The following is a 21837-nucleotide window of genomic DNA, read 5'->3' as shown; positions in this document are numbered from 1 at the left end:
TTTATCTCTGTATATCTATCTATCTATCTATCTATCATCTATCTATCTATCTATCTATCTATCTATCTATCTATCTATCTATCTATCTATCTATCTATCTATCTATCTGCAGAATGAACAGAGATGGATGGACATATCCCCAATTCATGGGTTGGTTTTCCACAGCAAAGATTTACAGAGCTGTTTTAACCTTACAGATTACAGATAAACAGAGTTGGAAGAGACCTTGTAGGTCATCTAGTCCAACCCCACTACCCAAGCAGGAGACCCTACACCATTTCTGACAGATGGTAGTTCCTGCCTTCCCAAACCTGGATGAGGTCTGCGTCTCATTTTAACCGTTTGTTCTCTTTGTCTCTTAGCTATTACCTGCCCACCCAATGCTTACTACGATTTCTGTGGCACAGCTTGCCCGCTCACTTGTGCCAACCACACAGCTCTCATCAAATGCCCCAATCCATGCATTCCTGGATGCACCTGTCGGGAGGGGCATGTCCTGAATGATGGTGCATGCATTCCCCTGGGACAGTGTGGCTGTCAGCACAACGGCCGTGACTATCAGCTGGGAGAAGAGATGGTCCTGCCAGATGCTTGCAGCAAAAAGTGTTCTTGCAGACAACCTGGCCATCCTCTGGAGTGCCAGGAGCTTACCTGTGGGCCTCAGGAGATATGCAAAACCGTGGATGGCATTTGGGACTGTTATCCTGTGTCATACAGCACTATGTGGGTATTTGGCTACTTTCATGTTATCATGTTCAGTGGGGCGGCCTTTAGTTATCAAGGAGCATGCACGTACATCCTCACTCAATATTGTGGCCCTCCCAGCAAGCTACCTGCCTTCACCATTCGCATAGTAAATGGGCACAGATACTCCATTGCAGCCTCTTGGACTAGGCAACTTACGCTGGATGTCTACGGGGAACACATCATTGTAAACGAAGGACAGGAAGGCAAAGTTCAGGTAAGAAGGGCTTTCTACAAATTCCCAGTAGCAGTAGCAATAGCACTTTGACTTATATACCGCTTCACAGTGCTTTACAGCCCTCTCTAAGTGGTTTACAGAGTCAGCGTATTGTCCCCAATAATCTGGATCTTCATTTTATTGAGCTCGGAAGGATGAAAGGCTGAGTCAACCTTGAGCCACTGAGAATTGAACTGCTGGCAGTCAGCAGTCAGCAGAAGTAGCCTGCAGTACTGCACTCTAACCACTGCACCACCACAGTTCAGTAGCAATATGTGAAGAATTTTATCATTGGGCATTTCTGGTGTGAAAACCAATGTCCAAGGCATGCAATTCAAGAAAGACTCAGAAGGTGGCAGCAGATGGCAGACTAAGCAGACTGTTGAACAGAGCACTGAGAGGAAAATATGCTATATAGGTAGTCCTGAACTTACAATAGTTCATTTAGTGACCGTTCAAAGTTACAACGGCAGTGACAAAAGTGACTTATGACAGTTTTTCACACCTATGACCATTGTAGCATCCCTATGGATGATCACATGATCAACATTCAGGTGCTTGGCAACTGACTCTTATTTATGACGGTTGGCGTCTCCCAGGGTCATGTGAATCTCTTTTGTGACCTTCTGGCAAACAAAGTCAATCGGGTAGCCAGATACACTTAAGAGCCACGTTAGTAACTTAACAACTGTGACAAGAAAGATTGTAAAATGGGCAAGCCTCTCTCAACCAATGTCTCACTTAGCAACATAAATTTTGGGTGCAATTGTGGCCATACATCGTGGACTACCTCTATAAGTAAATTCTGAGTTTAGCCCCGAAAAATAAGAAATGGTGAGAAAGAAACTCAAGATTGTCCCACCTTGATTCGTTGGTATAATTCCCAGAATGAGGCAATGCCAAACCACGTCCACCCTGTTCTCCTATGAAAACCACACAGATGTTTCCGTGTGGTCATTTTGAGTAGAGCTTGACTCAAGGGAATCTTTACCTTTTTACTTTAAATTAATCATTCTCAGATTAAAAATTGGGGATTGCCCAGTCGTGGGATCCTACCTTAGTTGCTACTGGTTTGGTGGGTGATCACGTGTAATGTGCGCTTCCCTAACAAACCAATCAGCCGAGAGGATGAAGAAATGAAAATCTAGGAGTGAGCCTCCCACCCTCCTATATGCTTTTTGGGGTTTTATCCTCTCAGCTGATCACCAGAGGCTTTTTTCCTCCTCTCAGCTGATTGGAGGCTTTTTAAAAAAACTACCCGTTTGTCCAAACCGGTCCGAATCAGTAGCATACCATCACTGGGACTACCGATCCATTCCTTCTTGAGGATTCCTAGTGTCACCTTTTTGTCTTAGGTCAATGGTTTCTGGATGAATCTGCCTGTCATCCTGGCTTCCGGGAAGCTCCATGCTCATTACAGCGGATCGTCCCTCATCATTCAAACTGAGTTTGGTCTCTCCATCTCCTACGACTGGTCTTACTATGTGTCCATTTCTGTTCCTGAGACTTATTCTGGCTTCCTCTGTGGTCTGGGTGGAGATTTCAGTGAGAACCATCAGCAGGACTTCAGGACTCCCAATGGCTCTGTAGTTCACGATAGAAACATTTTTGGTAACAGCTGGAAAAAAACGGATTCCCCTTCTTTCTGTGCAGTGGTGGAAGTTTCAGCCACCTGCAGTGAAATTCAACTAGCCCTCTTCAGGTCTCAGAATTACTGTGGGATGATCAGTGACAGAGATGGGCCGTTTAAAGAATGTGGCAACCTTGTGAGTTTTCAAAACCACACTGAAAACTGTGTAACGGACCTTTGCATAAATCAGGGGGCTCATAAGACCCTGTGTAAAGCTCTCCAAAGCTATGCTTGGCAATGTCAGGTTCGTGGCATCAGCATTCAGCCTTGGAGGGGAATTACGGAGTGCGGTAAGTGAATATAATTAAGTTAAATATAACTGAATTTACTGAGTATAATTTCAACTATTCTCATTTTTGTGTTAGGCCCTCTCCATACTTAGGCTGGCAGTTGCTCTTCATCATGTACTGATAATGAGGTATTTTTGGCCAATGACAAAGTCCAGAAGGTGGCTTCATTGTGGCAATCTAAAGTTTGATCCAGACACAGAAGAAGAAAATCTTCCATTTTTAATTGGCACATTTTTCTTTCCTTTTTCAGTGTGTTCTTTCAGACATTGTTAAATGACAATTCCTATCGCCTTTCATCATAAGCCATGTAAACTAACACTGTCGGGATTGGGAATTCAATCTTTGGAAGACCACAGGATCTCTACATAGGCATTAAATCTATCTTATTTTCTCTTGCACAATTTCTTTGGGATTGGATTAAATGGCATGCATGTGTCTTTCAGAGTTGACCTGCCCACCAAATAGTTATTACGAGCTTTGCGGCTCCCCCTGCCCTGTTTCTTGCACCCAACCTGCTGGACCTCCAAGTTGCTTCCAGAGCATGTGTGTAGAGGGATGCCAGTGTGAAGCGGGGTTTGTGCTGAGTGGCACGGACTGTGTTCCGTGGGAGCAGTGTGGCTGCAGCTACAACGGACGGTATTACTTGAAAGGGGAAACATTCTTCCTGGAAGGAGAAAACTGTCAAAGAAAGTATTACTGTGATGGCTCCATCTCTGCCCTTGAAGCTAATGGGTCCTTCTGCGGACCTGAACAATTCTGTGGCACTCGGAAGGGAGTATTTGGCTGCCATGCATTGCCAGATGGCATCTGTCGAGTTTCTAAATTTCTCCACTATACCACCTTCGATGGGCAGCAGTATAACTTCCAAAGTATCTCCAAACATGTCTTGGTGGAACTGTGTCCAACATCCAAGTCTTTACCTTCTTTCAGGGTTGAGGTGAAGCATGAGAAGCTGCTTAGCAGCCCTTTATCTGGACTATCAGAGGTTATTGTATCAGTGAACAATACTCAGGTATACCTGCAGAGAGAACATCAAGGAACACTCAAGGTAAATAAAGTAAGATGAACATCTATTCTAGGTGATTGTTTTGTTCTCTGTCAATTGAACCAGTGGAAATTCTTCAGTTTGGAGATGCTAGGAATTGCAATTCCAGTGTAGTTGAACATCAGGCTTCTGACACAACACATCTGTTGGTTCTCTTCAACAATCTCTTCTTTCTTAGATGCTTTGGAGGACTGACACCGATTAATTAGATTCTGAAGCCCCAGTTAATTTTATGTTGTTGTTTTTGTGTGTGGCACTACTTGAGTTTTCTATGGGTAGCAATCAATGGTCTTTGTTCTTGTCTTTCACACAGATTGATGGAGGGATAGTAAACCTTCCCGTTCAAATCCAGGCTTTAGGAATCACCATTTATCAACATGGCTTGTATACCGTTTTAAAAACAGAGTTTGGTTTAATAGTAAATTACGACCCGGGTCACAATCTCTTTGTTAAGCTTTCCCCTGAATACCGGGGCCTGACTTGTGGTCTATGTGGGAACTTCAATGAACTCATGGAGGATGACTTTATGATGAGAAATGGCTCGTCTACAGAGGACATACTGGACTTTGTCCTGAACTGGACATCAGAAACTAATCTTGCTGATACTGGTGAATCAGTTGCCTTTATCCCAGTGTTGGAACAAGGAGAACATCTCACTCAGTTTGAATCGCTGTGCTGGATCATCCAGGATCCAGATGGGCCATTTGGTTCTTGCCATCTCCAAGTTGACCCCCTGTCCTTCTTCACAGACTGCATTTTTGACCTTTATGCCTCTTCTGGAGACCATGGCATCCTATGCCACTCCATTCAGATATATGTTGCAACTTGTCAGAGAGCCAATGTCACCATCTCACCTTGGAGGAGGGGAGACTTCTGTGGTAGGTGGAGAATATGCATTTCTACTTTGAACTTCGATATGTCTGTTCTGAACATCCTGTGACCTTCTCCACTTAAGGTCAGCAGTTCTTAAGTTAAAGCAACCTAAAGTTTTAAATGCTTCAAACCTGTGATTGATAAAAGGGTTGTTGAATTACCTACATAGTTACTGTGCTTTGCCATGTAATTAGGTTGTCAGGTTTGTTACCTGTCTTAAGCGGTAATTCCATGTAATTATAAGGGTTCGTGCATTGTTGTCCAATGGCACCACAAAATCCTAAGTCTTTCAAAAGTATTACATTGAGTTCACACAACATGGTAGATTAGACTAAAAATAGAATTAGGGTGCTTGGGATTCAGCACGCTGTAGAATCTCTTACCTTGGGTAAATCAGAACAGCATATTATGCCATAATATGATTGATTTACTTCAATATGACATGTTATGCCCCCCTATAATTGTGTTTATTAATCTAGGCTTAGAGTTCACTGCCCATAAAGGCCATTGCAGTACATTGTTCAGGCCAGTGGTGGGATTCAATTTTTTTAACTACCGGTTCTGTGGGCGTGGCTTGGTAGGCATGGCAGGGGAAGGATACTGTGAAAATCTCCAGTCAGGGGTGGTATTTGCCGGTTCTCCGAACTACTCAAAATTTCCACTACAGGTTCTCCAGAATTGGTCAGAACCTGCTGAATGCCACCTCTGATTCAGGCTGAGATGGAGGGGATTAAGGTTCAAATCACGATCAGCCAGCAGTCTTTGGGTGACTTTCAGCAAGGGACTGTTTCAGGAAGAGTCCCATACAGAGGTGGTGTTCAGCAGGTTCTGACCAGTTCTGGAGAACCGGTAGTGGAAATTTTGAGTAGTTCAGAGAACCGGCAAATCCCACTTCTGACAGGAGTTTTTACAGTATCCTTCCCCTGCCACGCCCACCAAGCCACGCCCACAGAACTGGTAGTAAAAAAAATGAATCCCACCTGTGGTGCCAAATGAAGATGTTTCGCTTCCCATCCAAGAAGCTTCTTCAGTTCTGACTGAACGGTGACTGACCATTCAATCAGAATGGAAAAAGCCTCCTAGATGAGAAGTGAAATGTCTTCAAGGAAAAACAAAAAAATTCCAGTTGCCTTTTGGAAAAGCACCTTTGGGACAACCAGGACCTGGATGACTGAGAACCTCAATAGACAATTACTGGAAGGTGACACCGAAGAGAAGCATCTGTTTTCCTTTGCTCAAACTCTCCTATTTCTTTGTGAAAGATAAGTTTGCAAAAACACTATCAATTTCTAAGCCTTGGGTAAACATGAGACGTTACAGGATGTTTATACTCTATTTTAAAAGGAGTTTTCTCAGGAAACACACATTCATGTGTCAGGCACATTAGGACACGTTGTGCAAAATGCTCCATCTGTTAGCAGACTCAAGCCTACAGTTCAAGGTGCTTTCGAAACAGGAATAAGGTTGCAATCAAACAGACACATTTTGCCCGCATACCATAAGCTCAAAGGTCTCCATTACTTTTTGCCAAATCGTGCTTACTCCTTCTGGAACCTTGAGGAATTCCTATTTTTTAATGATATCCTGTGTCTCATTTCTTGAACAGGCCTTGATTGCCAGAGCAACAGTCACTATGAACTCTGTGGGCCTCCCTGCCAGGATGTTTGCTCGCATGTTTGGGTCCAGCTTCACTGCCTTCCCACATGCTCTGAGGGATGCTTCTGTGACCACGGGTATTTGCGCAGCGGGGAGAGTTGCATTCCAGAACAACAGTGTGGCTGCATATACAATGGGCTGAATTATAAGGTAAAATCCTAGTTCCTAACCAGGTGACACCATATAATATTGAGTGACTACCATGGTATAATGTCTCTCCTGAACTTCCCTTAGTTTTGGCCTAGAATGCTAATAACCTCCATCTAAACATCCAGTGATGGTCTTCAAATAACCTACCATGATACAGAGGTGGGATTCAGCAGGTTCTGACCAGTTCTGGGGAACCAGTAGCAGAAATTTTGAGTAGTTCGGAGAACTGGCAAATACCGCCTCTGACTGGCCCCACCCCCATCTCTTCTCTGCCTCCCATTGAGTCCCAGCTGATCGGCTGGGTCTTCTTTGGTTGCCCTGCACAGGAGAACGGAGCTGGAAAGCAGGTTAGTGGGATGGGGAGGGAATGGGGATTTTGCAGTAACCTTCCCCCGCCATGCTCACCAAACCACACCACGCCCACCAAACCATGCCATACCACTCCCACCAAGCCATGCCCAAAGAACTGGTAGTAAAAATTTTTGAATCCCACCATTGCCACGATAGCTATCCTGCCCATTGATGTTCTATCAGTATCTAGAACCACAAGTATGAAAGGAGGTCCAAGAAATTCATGGTGCTGAAGGCAGGCACTGAGCTGGGCTTATTGACTTGGTTAGGACACTGTCCTGTCAAGTTCCTTGAATTCTGGTTCATCTCTTCTTTCTACTCTTTGCTGATGGAGGAGAGGAAAACTAAGTGGTCTGTCCACAAGGGGAACTAGAAGCTTTTTGTGATCCTGTTTTAAGGGTGATAATATCTGTTTTTAGCAGACGGATTTTGAACTCTAGAACAGGCAGTAAATGTTATAAATCAGGCCAGGGTATTATTCGGATTATAAATTACGAGCAAGCATGCACCTGCAAGTACAGAAGAATAACAGAGCAATTCAGATCAAAGCAATAATAATAAACAGAATTAAAAATAGTGCTTAAAGTATCATGAATACTTTATCAAGGATCAGGCTTGCTTCCAACCCTTCTGGGAAAAATCAGACTTCTGCTTCAAGGGCAAAAGACCATTCATTTTATTTGGTCAAATGTTTCCGGCAGAGGAAATAGCTAAACCAGATGCATCTTGCTGAGAGCAGAAATGTTCTTCTAAAGGCATTTTTTTTTAAAGAAAGGAGACTTTATCCTTGCCAAATGTAATACAGTAAGCAAGGGCAGAAACCCCAACAAATATTTAGAGTGAAGGAGATCAAAGCCACCTTTCACATTTTAACTCAACAAGGGCAAAGAGCAACCACTATTCATAGTTAAGGGTGAAATCATCTTTAGAATTTCTTTAGAGAACATTTTTGGAGGGGTAATAAAATGTGTAGTTTAGCTCAGGTCTGAGCATGTTGCATGATACCAAGGAGTTGTGTTGATAGGTGTTGCTTGAACGTCATAATCCATTAACAAATTAACAGAGTTGGAAGGGACCTTGTAGATTGTCTTGTCCAACCCAACCCAAGCAGGAGATCCTACACCATTTCTGATAGACGGTAGCCCAGTGACTTCTTGAAAGCCTCCAGTGATAAAGCTCCCACAATTTCTGAAGGCAACTTCTGTTCCATTGGTTGATTGCTCTCATTGTCAGAAAATTTCTTTTTATTTCCAGGTTGAATCTCTCCTTGTTCAGTTTCCATCCTTTATTCCTTGTCTGGCCTTTGGGTGCTTTAGAAAATAGTTTGACCCCCTCTTCTCTGTGGCAGCCCCTCAAATATTGGAAGACTGCTATCATGTCTCCCCTGCTCCTTCTCTTCACTAGACTAGCCATGCCCAGTTCCTGCAACCATTCTTCATGTTTTAGCCTCCAGTCCCCTAATCATCCTGGTTGCTCTTCTCTGCACTTTTTCTAGAATCTCAACATCTTTTTTATAGTGTAGTGACCAAAACTGGATGTAGTTGTGTGGTCTTACTAAGGCTTTATAGAATGGTATTAGTACCTCCCTTGATCTTGATTGTTGGGGGGAAAGCAGGCAAATTGGTCAGTTTGAAAGAAAAACAAAGGAGAAACAACCATTTATCAGGGTCCCTAAAGAAAACACCATCTCTAGCACTCTGAACACTGTGGTGAGGTCTTACTAAGGCTTTGTAGAGTGGTACTAGTACCTCCCTTCATCTTGATTCTATGAACTTCATTGTTAACATTTCTTCGCAGATTGGGGACCGGGTCTGGCTGCCTGGTTGCCATGAGCAGTGCAGTTGTTATGGCCCCTCTGACTTCCGCTGCGTTGCTGCCAGTTGTAATCCTGGACAGACATGTACCCTGAAGGATGGGAAACTAGGCTGTCACTCTCCGTGGGGAACCTGCACAGTGACTGGGGACCCTCATTACTTCACTTTTGATGGGTCGGTGGCACATTTCCAAGGCACCTGTGCCTACGAGATCTCAAAGCTCTGCAATGCCTCCTCTCCGTTCTTCTTCCGGGTTGTGGCCCAGAATCAACATCGGGGAAACTCTCTGGTGTCTTTTGTAACTCGAGTGGAAATTTGGTTGAAGAGCAGCATGCTCAGCTTCCTTATCGTCCTAAAGACTGGTCTGATTGTAGAGGTATGTGGAATATTGCCATATGTGATTGCTACATCACAGTTGCTTTTGTGCCTTTCTGTTCTGCCAAAGACTCATTCCAGGGATATTTTAGAACATTGAAGAGATGGAATTCTGCAAGTTATTAACATTTATCTTTTCATGAAGAAAGTTCTACTCATAAGGTAGGTGAGTAACTTATCCAGTTAGTAGTCAGAGTTTACACAAATTAATGTTAGAATCCTAGTCCTAGATCACCATATCTTCCGGTTCTTGCTAGAATAGGTCAGTGGTCCATCTAGTCCAGCATTCTTCTCTGATGTCCACTAGATGTCTGTTGGAAGTCTGTTGCTGTCCTTCTTATGTAGTATGTAGCAAGTGACATTGATTCCCAAGTTGTCTTTGATTCTGGGCCTGGCCTGTGACCGTGAATGGCCTTTTTCTTCACTAATTCATTTAATTCCCCTTTAAAACAATCAGACTTGATCATCATCACTGCTTCCGGTTAGCCAAATACAGCTATCACTGCTTTGTGAATGAATCCTTCAATCTCCTAAAATTCCCACCATTCACCTGTCAGCGTTCCAGCAACCCTCCATTCCAACCAATAACTCCAAGACAGACTTCTCTCAAAGGTTCTTTTATTTGGATAGTAACTAGAACATCTGTGGAATCCTGAATCTGAAAGTTTCGGGCTCCCTTGCAAAATTTAAAACTACAAATCCATCCCCCACTTAGCCATCATCACATCACATGGTCTAATCACCATCCGTCCTAAAGTAAGATTCCCATTTCATTATGCGCCACACTCAGTGACCTTGAACCAGCAAAAGAATTTTATTTTGTCTAACTAGATATACTCCAACGAATTCCTCCCTCCCACTTTCTCAGGCTCTATTGTGGCAGCGTGGGAGCATCGGATCTCAATATGGCTTCCAAAGCTGACATCACCTTTAAGGAATGACTCCCAAATTTCACCATTATAGGAAAGGGATAAAAAAAATTCAGTTGACCGCATTCGTGATTTAGATGTAACTTATTCAGCTCACTTCCCTAATTCTACTTTCCTTTTTTCAGGTCAACCAGGAAATGGTGGAACTGCCCCATACCTTGGAACTCACGGGCTTCATTTCCAAGATAAAAAATATGGTGATTGTAAAATTAGCAGCAAATGTAGAAATCCATTATAATGGCCAACATACTCTGTTCATCAGAGTGGGACCAGAATACCAGGGGAAGCTGTGCGGAATGTGTGGGAATTTTAATGGTGTTTCAGAGGATGATAAGGTGCTGCCCGATGGAAGCAGAGCCCAGAATGATTTGCATTTTGGCAATGCCTGGAAAACAGAGACCAGCCCAGCAGGGTAAGAAAAGCTTCAAAGATGATATGTTAAGCCTCACTGCTCCCTTGTGAGTCCAATGAAATCAAAGTCATTGTGCATTCCAAAATAGATGCAAGTCTATATATATATAAAAGTGAAAAAGCACTCACGTCTCATCACAACATCTCCACAACTGTAAAGCCTACAAACCTGAAATTTGGCACGTATGTTCCTCTTGGCTTTTAGGTGCTCACTAAGAAAGGATTTTTCGAAATGACCATCAGAGCATTAGTATTTCGTATGTATTATTATTAATACACTCTGATGCTAAGGAGTTCTACTCCCACTCCCCACCTGAACAGAAATCTGTTCCAAATACAAAACACAAGCAGAGGAGTGAGGTTTCCATTTTAGTTTCACAGCACCAAACAACTTCAGTACAGAACAGTTGAGCTAAGCCAGACCCAGGCTCCTTGCTGTCTCCTTCTTGCTCACACAGCAAATACTGTTTCAGTTTCCATGTTTCAGTTTCCAAACAGCCCTCAAGTCTCAGCCCTCTCACATACTGACAGGACATTAGCCAGATGAATACCGATGGATGCTGATAGGCAGAGGTACAATTTTTCCCCTTATTTTCCTCCCCTGATCACATGGTTTTGTAGTGAAGCATGGCTAGTACTGTATAAAAGAAAGGCTGCCAGAGCTTGATGGTATTACAGGTGTATTATTAGATTGTGATGTCGACTTTTTCATGTGTTTATAGAGCTAGGAATACATTTTATGCCACTGCTAATAACGCAACACCAAGGAAGGCATCTGAATCAACAACATGTTTGATAAAACATTGTTGCTTCGTTTCCTGCATTTGCTAGAGTTGTTATTTGTTGTATCCTCTTGTATTTGTTTAAATTTTGCTGTGGAGCTTTTAACAAAACCAAGGCCTCTTGCTTGGCTGTTGTTGCTACTTTATGAAGGTGTTTGGATGACAATTCCACCCTGGAGCCCTGTGATGAAAATCTGCAGGAATACGGAAAGCTCTGCGGGATTTTGGTCAGCCAAACGGGGCCTTTTGCCAAGTGCTCCTGGCACTTGGACCCTTCCCCGTTTTACTTGGCCTGCCTGTATGATTTATGCCACTACGGGAGCCATAACAACATGCTGTGCATCAGCCTTGCGGCTTATGAGGAAATGTGCTTCCTTGAAGGAATTCAGACGCCAAGCTGGAGGGCTTCCATCCAGTGCCGTGAGTGTCCATCTCTCTCTATTGTCCAACAAATTTGGGAAGATCTCTTTTGAATAATTTTATTCAAAGTTGTGAAAAGAGGTAAAAGGTCATCTAAACTATTTATTTATTTATTTAATTTAATCTATTTGTTTTATTTATTTTGCCGCCTATTTGCCCACAGCGACTCGAGATGGCTTACAGAATGTAAAACCATATTTAAAACAAAATAAAAAAATAAAAACTAACAGAAAGAATCAAATAAATTAATAAAGTACAATAGAACAAAATCTGGGAAAAAAATCACCCCCAATTCCCACCCACTCCCCTGCCCCGACGACAGCAGATCGCATGAACCATTAGATGGGCTCCATTCTGCTGTGGGTTCCCCAGGCCCGCTGGCAGAACCAGGTCTCCTTCAGTGCCTTCCGGAAGAATGCCAGAGTGGGGGCCATTCTAATCTCTGGGGGAATGATATTCCAGAGAGAGGGAGCCACCACGGAGAAGGCCCTTTTTCTGGGTCCCACCAGGTGTATCTCCCTCAGGGGTGGGACCCGCAACATCCCCTGCCTCCCCTTTCTGATGGATCGGGTAGATGTGACCGGCAAAAGACGGTCCCTCAGATAATCTTATTAAAGAGTAAGGAAGAAAAAGAAATGGAAAAGAAAGCTTAAAAAAGGAAAAAGGAAAGAAAACTAAGCACAAGGAGAAATGTTTAGGGCAGGGAAATGATTCAGTGTCCATGCCATAAATCCACTTCCAGTCCCTCCCCCCCACAGATATATTCAAAGCAATAGGCCATGTTGTTAAAGTATTAAGGTTTAGAAACTGGCCAGTATGTGAGTACCTGCAGGATTCTGTGAAGCTGATGTAAGTCTGGCTGAAGTAAAGAGAGTGGTTCCACAGAGTATGGGTATTTCCCTTTAAGGCTGGAGTGTAAAGTTCCCCTTAAGAGGTGTGTATGTAAAGGCAGCCATTCGAGGGTGTGGTTCTCTTTCCTTGTGACCAGTGTTCAGTGCAGAAGTTCTCTGTGTGTTATAGGAAGAAGAAAAGCTCGCTTGTAAATGTATTTTGCCTACCACATGTATATTATTTGTATAGACCTATTGTATATTAAACCACTGTTAGCGTCTAAGGCTCTGTGTGCTGTGTGTTGCTCCTGGGTAGTTATGCTGCCAAACGCTCTGACGCATGTCTTCACTGGCTGCTGCTTTAGACTGACAAATCTGATTCCTAACGAAACTTCTGGAGACCTATAACAAATAACCCCGGGATTATTGAAATGCTCTGCCATCATTGCTTCATCCAAGGAAGGGGAGAGGAAAATCACGAGGACCGAGGACCAAACCTGTTGCTAGTAAACCTCTTGTTCCTTCTGCAGCTGCCACTGACCCCTGCCTTGACTTGGCTTGTGGAGACGATGAATGGTGTGGGGAAAGGAGAGGGAAATGGGGCTGCTTCTGCCACAAATCTTACAGCCCCACTGAGAGGGCCGACTATGGTAAGCAAATGCCTGAGCTGATTTCTGGTTTTTTTTCCTCCTTTGTGCCATTTGTCTTCGAATACGAATTTGTTTCCTGTTCAATGCTGCTGCAGCAGAGAAGCCTGCAGGGGGCAGTGTGTTCCCCCCACACACACAAAAAGTCAAGACAACACTGATGACGTAACCTAGTTGGGTAGTAAAAGGTCTACAAGAAAACAACCAAGCTCAGAGAGCACCAAGAACCCCTCGTGTCAACTCTGAGCTAAAATATTCTCTTTTATTGGTACTGGGATCATGGGATGGGAGTGCCATTCCGTTTTTACAGGCTTCACATGTGAAAAAGTGGCAGGAGTTTGATCTTCTGGTTGCAGTGGCCTTTCTTCCAGACTTCTGTTTTTGGCATCCACATGATAACCCTCGAGTTGATCTCCCTTTAAACTGGCATCAAGTGAGGAAACATGTATTTATGCATGAACCAATGCTCAGCTTTTCATTTTCAGCCTCTGTACTCTCATCTCTTTCTGTCTGGGCTCAGTGGCTCCAGCTGAGCTTTTCAAAAGCTTAATCATTCACAGTCACAACTTTGACCCACGGTTTCCTTTAAAGTCCCCTCCCTCCCTTCCTTCCTTCCTTCCTTCCTTCCTTCCTTCCTTCCTTCCTTCCTTCCTTCCTTCCTTCCTTCCTTCCTTCCTTCCTTCCTTCCTTCCTTCCCTCCCTCCCCTCCCTCCCCTTCCTCCTTTCCCTTCCTTTCCTTTCCTTTCCTTCCTTTCCTCCTTTCCTTTCCTTTCCTTTCCTTTCCTTTCCTTTCCTTTCCTTTCCTTCCTTCCTTCCTTCCTTCCTTCCCTTCCTTCCTTCCTTCCTTCCTTCCTTCCTTCCTTCCTTCCTTCCTTCCTTCCTTCCTTCCTTCCTTCCTTCCTTCCTTCCTTCCTTCCTTCCTTCCTCTGCTTCTCTATGTCCTTCACGGTGTGCCTCAGAATTGGGACCAGAGGACCTCCAAGGTCTCTTCCAACTCTACCATTCTGTTAAGCCAAATATCACTTTATATTCTTCCTTCCTACAGATTACCAGCTGACCTGCACGAACAGCAGAAGTATGGTTGCTCTCTCCCGCTGCCTTCTTTTCACCGACGGATTCCCTGCTGAAAGACTCCACTTGGCTGACCTCAGTTGCACGGGATCCTTAGTTGGAGACCGACTTGTCTTCTACTTTGACACGGTGCAGAAAACCTGTGGGACCCAAATGGAGGTAGGAAGCCCAGGAAGCACCTGAAACAGAGAGCTTGCACCAAAATAGTTGCGTCTTTAGTTGGAAGAGCCTGCTGTCGAAAGGATAAGATGAAGGGCAGTTAAGGAGACTTCTAGACAAGGCTTTTGCAAAATTCAAACCAGATGAATAGAATACAGGTAGTCCTCAATTTATGACCATTTGATTATGGACTGTTCAAAGTTAAAAGGGTTCTAAAGAAAGTGACTTATGTCTTAACCTTGCATTCACAAGCATGGCAGCATTCCCACAGTCCTGGGATTAGAATTTGGGTGCTTGGCAACCAGCATGAATTTTTGACATTTGTACTGTCCTGGGATCACCATTAATGATCTTCTAAGGGACTTCAAAGGGATGCGATGGCTCAGTGGCTAAGATGCTGAGCTTGTCGATCAGAAAGGTCAGCAGTTCAGTGGTTCGAATCCCTAGCGCTGCGTCATGGAGTGAGCTCCCGTTACTTGTCCCAGCTTCTGCCAACCTAGCAGTTTGAAAACATGTAAAAAAATGCAAGTAGAAAAATAGGGATCCCTTTGGTGGGAAGGTAACAGCGTTCCATGCGCTTTTGGTGTTTAGTCATGCCGGCCACATGACCACGGAGATGTCTTTGGACAGCGCTGGCTCTTCGGCTTTGAAACGGAGATGAGTACCACCCCTTAGAGCCGGAAACCACTAGCACGAATGTGTGAGGGGAACCTTTATCTTTTAAGGGGACTTCTGACAACCAAAATCAACGGAGAAGTCAAATTTCCTTAACGAGTTCATCATTTGCTTAACAACCATGACCAAAAAAAAGGCGGTAAAATCAGGTGCAACAACAACATCACTTAACAATAAACAATGCCAGTCCTAATTGGTGGTCACTTGAAGTCTACCTGTAAATGAATTTCCTATTCCTTGATTAACATATTCCTAGACAACAAGGTTGCAATAAGAAGACCTTGTCCTCTGTTTTTTTTCCCCTCCCATTTTTTTTTTCTCCTGCTCTTTCCAGGTAAATTCTACCCATGCTATCTACACCAACGTAGTGCAGGGTCATCTGGAGAACACCTATGGCGGGATGATCAGCCGAGACCGGTTTCTTTTCCTGCGTTTCTCCTGTGCTTTCCCCCTAAACATCAACCTCTCCATGGCCTCTGTGATTTATCCCATCCACGAGTGAGTTCACGCTGGACAAGTTTCCCAGGGCAGCAGTTATACGTGCATTCTTCCCCTTATTAAAGCCCCCCCACACCTTACCACACCGTTTACTTTTGTGTCCTTTGATTCAACTTTCCTGGTGTCTTCCATTTGCAAAAAAAGAATCTTTTTATTTGCTGTTTCCTACCACATCTTTTTTCTCTCCCCTTCCCCCATCCTACCACACCCCACATTCGAGAACCCTGAGTGGTACGTGGTCTGTATGACCCTGTCTAGTTTCTATCCTGTGGCCTCCAGCCATGCACCCTTCTTCAGATCACAGCATTGAATTTTTTTTTTTTTTTTGATAGCAATGAGACCAGTAAGGTGAAAAGTCAACATGTCCACGTTGAGTAGATAACACCTCCAAATCGTTCCATATTGTGGTTAGTATTTCCTTCTCTACCACTGGGTGGCAGATCTTCCTCAAAAATAACCCATTCCTTTCTTTAGGAATCTGGGAAAAAAATAGAGCACTCGTTCATTGCTTAGAATTATTTATGATATGGATATAACCACCAGTGAGGCATGGCATCTCTAGGCGGTACATAGGATTAAAAACCCATGTACTGTAATGCAATGGGTTGTAAATGCATTACAACTGATGTAAAAATACATTGGTGGCATTCACAGATCCTGCTTCCTTGATTACTTGGTTGGCTAACTTGGAGGTTACTCAAGAAATTGAATCATAATCTAATCAAACAGCCTGAGATACAGATGAATAACAAAAAGTCAAACCCAGGTTTTCTCAACTTTGACAACTTTAAGATTTGACAAGTTGAGGAATTCTGGGAGCTGAGATCCACACATCTTAAAGTCGCCCAGAAATACTGATCTAATCACAGTGAAGCCTTAGTATGTTATACAAATGTAATTACTAGGTTTATAACTGACCTGGTTAAGTGTGGTATGAAGTGTCTATTTCTCAAGGACCATAAATTGTTCCGTGTATCCTAAGATCAATAACCACATTTTCAGCATACTCCTGGTCCATAACAAATTCAAGTCGTGCTTTCATGCTAGAGAGAAGCATTGGTGCTTCACCAGAGAAGTTTAGTTTAAGCAAAGTTAGTGTTTTGAGTTCTTGCCCAGACATTTAGCTTAGCCTTAAGCATCCATAAAACAAGACTCAGAATTTGATCCAGGATCTCCTTATTCCTGTACAATTTATATATGGAAATATTGCTTTAGAATTGTTATATGAATGTTCAGCCAACCCTACAGGATCTAACCAAAGGTCCCACCACAGAGGTGGGCAACTATGGCCCCTTTATGACTTGTGGACTTCAACTCCCAAAATTCCTGAGCTAGCATGGCTTGCTCAGGAATTCTGGGAGTTGAAGTCCATAATTCATAAAAGGGCCATAGTTGCCCACCCCTGTCCCACCGAGACCTCCATTCTGCTATTTCTTAACCGTTTTCTTCTTGCCTCTCTCCCATCACTTGCATTGTCCTACAACACAAGTGATGTTGTCCACTTGTCCTACAACACAACTATTTCTGAGAACCTGTGATGTTCCCTTAATGCTTCCTCCAAACCTTTGTCAAAAACCATTATAATTCTCTTCTGTTTTATTCCTTTGGTAGCATCATTAACATGACCGTCTCCTCTGGCCAAGGCAACTACCAGGCCATCATGACCTTGTACCAAGATCCCCAGTACAGCAAACCGTTTACCCAAAGCCCTATTGTGCTCATGGTCAACCACAGGGCCTATGTGGGCATCAAGATTTTGGGAGCTGACCCTACGCGATTTGTGGTCACCTTGTCCTCATGTTGGGCCACGCCGGACAGAGATCCTTCCTCCAGCATTCAGTGGGATCTCATCACCAACCAGTAAGCTGTTCATGGGAATTGAAAGGAAACAGAGTTTGGAAGGGAGAAGACTTCTTGTCTCCCCCACTAGCATCCCCAGTAGTGAAGGATGGGAGGTCATTTAGTGACATCTGAAAGAGCAGGTGTTTCTCATCCTTCTGCTTAATGGGGTCAACCATTCAAAGTCACCCCAAAGATTTGGGGAGGGGGGAGAAGAAATACAGAAAATTGAGGAGATACAGCATTGGTTGCCTTTGAGATAGTAATAACAAGATTCCTAATTACTGGCATCAGAAGCTAACTGACAAACAAAGTTGCAGTACTAAGAATAATCTGCTTTTGGCTTGATTTATGCATATAGTCCTCGACTTATGACCACAATTGAGCCCAAAATTTCAGTTGCTGAGTGAAACCGTTATTAAGTAAAGTTTTGCACCATGGTGGGTGTGATGGGCATGGCATGGCTTGGTGGGCGTGCCTTGGTGGGTGTGGCAGGGGAAGATTACTGCAAAATCCCCATTCCCTCCCCACCCCACTAACCTGCTTTGTAGCTCCGTTCTCCTTTGCAGGGCAACCAAAGGAGACCCAGCCGAACAGTTGGGACTTGGGAGGCAGAGAATAGATGGGGGCGGGGCCAGTCAGAGGTGGGATTTACCGGTTCTCTGAACTACTCAAAATTTCTGCTACCGGTTCTCCAGAACTGGTCAGAACCTGCTGAATACCACCTCTTGTCTGATCTAACCTTTCCCTCTGCAGGTGTCCCAACCCTCAAGATGACACTGTCCGAGTTGAAGAGGATGGAGTATCTCTGTTGGGCCGCTTCTCCTTCAATGTTTTCACCTTCATCGCGGATTCTGAAGAAGTTTTCCTACACTGTCGCATCCGCCTCTGCAACTTCTGGATGGCCAAATGCACCGTGGTGAGAGAGGGAGGAGAAATGGGTAGATGAGGTCTTCTCTTTGACATTGTAGGAGAAAAGCCTGGTTGGTTTGCAATGGGAAAAATGAGAAAGAATCTAATTCTTTCTTATGCCTGTTCCTTAACAGCCGCATGATTTATTTAAGAAGTGCAGTGATTTAGGGTGAATGCTTTCCTAGTGGGGTTTCAGCTATGGCAGGGTATGCAAGCTGTGGCTCTGGAGCCACATGCAGCTCTTTCAGCCTTCTGCTGCAGCTCCCTGTTGGCTGATCCCACCACTGGCTGGCCCCTCCCTGTCACTCCTTGCCTGGCCTGAGAAGGTAAGGCTGATGGTGAGGGGATGGAGACTTGCTCCATATTGACAGGTGACTGGGTGGAAGTGAGTGACGTTGAGTTGGCCATGCCTACCCAGTCACACCGGTTGCTAAATTATTGGCTTCTGGTGTTTTCTTTTCTGTGGGAAACGGGTTCAAATGGCTCTTTGTGTTTAAGGTTGCACACCCCCTGAGCTATGGGATGTGATGAAGAAATGTGGGCTCAAAAGAGTCTATGCACTCCATCGCTCTTAGCTTGATTTGACCCCAAAACATGAGGTTGTAGGGCCAAGCCAGAGTTCTTCTAGAGTGCATAGAGCATGGTCCAAGTTGTTCCATTTCCTGGCTGGGTCTATGACACGGCCAACTCACCATGACCAACTTGCCACAACATGTTGACCATAATTTGTTGGCTGCAATGAATTGGCCATGGTGAGTTGACCATGATGAGTTGGCCATGGTGAGTTGGCTGTGGTGAGTTGGCCATGGTGAATTGGCCATGGTGAGTTGGCCATGGCGAGTTGACCATGGTGAGTTGACCATGGTGAGTTGGCCATAGTGAGTTGGCCATGGTGAGTTGGCCACAGCAAGTTGGCTGTAGCAAGTTGCCCCATGCCCTGGCTCTGAAGCACAGGAGGAAGGGCTGCCACCAAGGCCGTGGTGAGATATTAGAGGAACTCGAGCCTGGACCAAGGAAATAATTTGTGAAAACAGCTTAGCCAAGCTCCTTCTTAGTTCACATGGAACATAAAGTGAGGCAGCAGACCTAACCTATACAGGTTGTCCTCGATTTACGACCACAATGGAGCCCAACATTTATGTTGCTAAGTGAGAAATTTGCTATGTGAGTCTTGGCCCATTTTATGACTTTTCTTGCCACATTTGTTAAACAAATCACTGAAGCTGTTGAACTAGGAACACAGTTGTTAAGTGAATCTGGCAATTCCCGTTGACTTTGCTTGTCAGAAGGTCGCCCAAGGGAATCCCATGAAGCTGGGACACTGAAACCATCATAAATATGAACCAGTTGTCATTCATCTGAATAAATCACATGACCATGGGGATTTTACAATGGTCATAAGAGTGAAAAATGGTCATAGGTCGCTCCTTCCAGGGCCATTTGAACGGTCACCAAATGAACTGCTGTAAATCAAGGACTACTTGTATGGCATTGGTACGCAGTTCTCTTGAACAAGATAACGGTATTTTTATTTTCCCTGTTTCAGAACTGCCATTCACCGGGCTCTGTGATTGTAGGAAGGAAGCCTCCATCAGCCATCATCTCGGCTGGCCCTTTCTTGAAATACAGTAGCAACCTGATAGATCACGGTAGGTTACTTCCTGCCTGAGTGCATTTTGACTTCAAAACAACCAGTTCTCTGGCTGGGTAGGCATGGCTGGTTGGTCATGTGATTGGCTGGGTGATGTCAGTCATCAGATCCAGCCCCACCTGCTGGCCACTCACCTCAACGATTCAGCCAGTTGGGGCTAATCCCACCACTGGCTAGCCCCACCCATTTTTCAGCTGTTTTCAGGCTGTTTTGGGGGCCATTTTAAGGCTGTTTTTGGCCTGAAAATGGATTAAAAACCAGTCTGGTTTGGGGCAGTTTTTGGACTGTTCTTTGGGACATTTTCAGGCCATTTTCAGGCCATTTTTGGCCTGGAAAACAGCCTGAAAATAGTCCAAAAATGGGCGGGGGCAGGGCCAGCCAGTGATGGGATTTGCCGGTTTGCCGAACTGCGCCTAATCTTAGCTACTGGTCCACCAGAACCGGTGCGAACTGGCAGCAGCCCATCTCTGGGGGAGGATCATTTCAAACTATTTATTTATTCGTTTATTTTTATTTTATTTATTTTGTCAAGCGATTATAAGGTAACAGGTATAAGTAATAAACATAGTTATCAATACATCAAATGGATACCTATAAGAGAAAAAAACAGTAGGACAGGGGCGGTAGGCACATTGGTGACCTTATGCAGGCCCCCTTAGGAAAGGGGTGAGGTCAATAGTAGACAATCCAACCATCTACAGCAGGGGTGCAAACTGAATTTCATTGAGGGCCATACCAAAGCTTTGTTTTTTGACCTGGGGGCGTGGCTAGGGGACACGGCCAGCATGATGTCACTTGTGTCAGGGGTGCCTGTGATGGCCTGAGCGCTCGGCCAGCGAAAACGGCCTCCCGAACTCCATTTTCAGCTGTGACGGCCTCCTGCAACCTTCTGCCAGCGAAAATGGAGCTCGCATAGGGCACCCGTGGCCCTCCCGAGCTCTGTTTTTGCCGGCAGAGACACCGCGGACTGGTCCTTCGCTGTTTCCAGGGCGACCCTGCAGGCCCGATCTATGCACCCCTCAGGCTGGATCCAGCCCCCAGGCCTTTGAGTTTGACACCCCTGTTCTTCGGGCAGACATGGGGTATCTGATGCTTCCACATCTTTTTCTACAGGACTTCAAGTTGGCCAATAAAAACCGTAGCCCATCGTCTTTCTATTTCTATTCCCCAGCACTTTAGCGTCTTGCTGGATTCCCTGCTAGCTTCTTTTCCTGGGGACACGGCTGGATGGATGAAGATGACAGATATGAGGCCCACCGTTCAGAGAGCATAGTCTTGATTGACTCAAGGATAGAGAACGTTATAACTCAGGGGGTGGAAACGTTCTGGGTGATGCCAGGACAAGGGAGTCATATTTAGACCCAGTCTTGATTATTCAATATCTGAATGCATGTATAATTAAAGTTGTAAAGTACACAAAATGTCCTTTCCTCTGTCCTTTCAATACCGTTCCATGCTTTTCACGGCTTTTAATGTAATGAAATTACTAGTGTGTCGGAGCAAAAATACACACAGTAGATCAAACTGCACCAGTGGTGGGATTCCATTTTTTTTTTTTACTACCGGTTCTGTGGGCGTGGCTTGGTGGGCGTGGCAGGGGAAGGATACTGTAAAATCTCCAGTCAGAGGTGGTGTTTGCTGGTTCTCTGAACTACTCAAAATTTCTGCTACCGGTTCTCCAGAACTGGTCAGAACCTGCTGAATGCTACCTCTGGATGGAGATTACCTGCTGGTTGGTGATCTCTGAAAAAGGGACTGAGCACACCTCCCATTGTCGTGCCGCCAGTCACTCCTTTCATGAGATCTGGTGTGGCCTCTCCCTGCACCCCCAAAAAGAGGAAGACATTAATTCCCCCCCCATGCTGCAG

The 21837-nt window shown here is 44.5% G+C and overlaps 3 protein-coding genes across 3 annotated transcripts in view; all 3 read left to right on the top strand.

Annotated features, from left to right (window-relative positions):
• Window positions 1-3002, top strand: part of LOC113448180 (IgGFc-binding protein-like) — a 32046-nt gene extending 29044 nt beyond the window's left edge. Inside the window, exons 19-21 of the mRNA XM_087939432.1 lie at window positions 363-961; window positions 2317-2881; window positions 2974-3002. Coding sequence (XP_087795558.1) covers window positions 363-961; window positions 2317-2881; window positions 2974-3002 — 1193 coding nt within the window. The remainder of the gene's footprint in view (window positions 1-362; window positions 962-2316; window positions 2882-2973) is intronic.
• Window positions 3003-3422: 420 nt separating this feature from the next.
• Window positions 3423-7396, top strand: LOC148124925 (alpha-tectorin-like). Its single transcript, XM_087939431.1, has 4 exons — window positions 3423-3929; window positions 4240-4804; window positions 6406-6605; window positions 7376-7396. The coding sequence occupies exons 1-4, from the start codon at window positions 3423-3425 to the stop codon at window positions 7394-7396; spliced, it is 1293 nt and encodes a 430-aa protein (XP_087795557.1).
• Window positions 7397-7459: 63 nt separating this feature from the next.
• On the top strand, window positions 7460-21324 carry LOC148124924 (alpha-tectorin-like). The gene is made up of 11 exons (XM_087939430.1): window positions 7460-7471; window positions 8754-9146; window positions 10200-10486; window positions 11419-11687; window positions 13048-13167; window positions 14210-14394; window positions 15404-15567; window positions 17179-17427; window positions 18163-18325; window positions 19865-19967; window positions 21141-21324. Exons 1-11 carry the CDS (start codon window positions 7460-7462, stop codon window positions 21146-21148), a joined length of 1953 nt encoding a protein of 650 aa, XP_087795556.1. The 3' UTR covers window positions 21149-21324.
• The last annotated feature ends 513 nt before the right edge of the window (window positions 21325-21837 follow it).

The sequence above is a fragment of the Pseudonaja textilis genome, chromosome 10, assembly GCF_049901715.1.
Source record: "Pseudonaja textilis isolate UNSWEBS1 chromosome 10, rPseTex1.2, whole genome shotgun sequence".
Lineage (NCBI taxonomy): Eukaryota > Metazoa > Chordata > Lepidosauria > Squamata > Elapidae > Pseudonaja > Pseudonaja textilis.
This window is presented reverse-complemented; position numbering and strand designations above follow the sequence as displayed.

Excerpts from the sequence above, each read along its gene's own strand:
- LOC148124925 (XM_087939431.1), top strand. The coding sequence starts at position 3,423 with ATGTGTGTAGAGGGATGCCAGTGTGAAGCGGGGTTTGTGCTGAGTGGC. Across the intron at positions 3,930-4,239 it reads AACATCAAGGAACACTCAAG|ATTGATGGAGGGATAGTAAA; the intron begins GTAAATAAAGTA and ends TCTTTCACACAG. Across the intron at positions 6,606-7,375 it reads ACAATGGGCTGAATTATAAG|CAGACGGATTTTGAACTCTA; the intron begins GTAAAATCCTAG and ends ATCTGTTTTTAG.
- LOC148124924 (XM_087939430.1), top strand. Across the intron at positions 10,487-11,418 it reads ACAGAGACCAGCCCAGCAGG|GTGTTTGGATGACAATTCCA; the intron begins GTAAGAAAAGCT and ends TACTTTATGAAG. Across the intron at positions 13,168-14,209 it reads CACTGAGAGGGCCGACTATG|ATTACCAGCTGACCTGCACG; the intron begins GTAAGCAAATGC and ends TCCTTCCTACAG.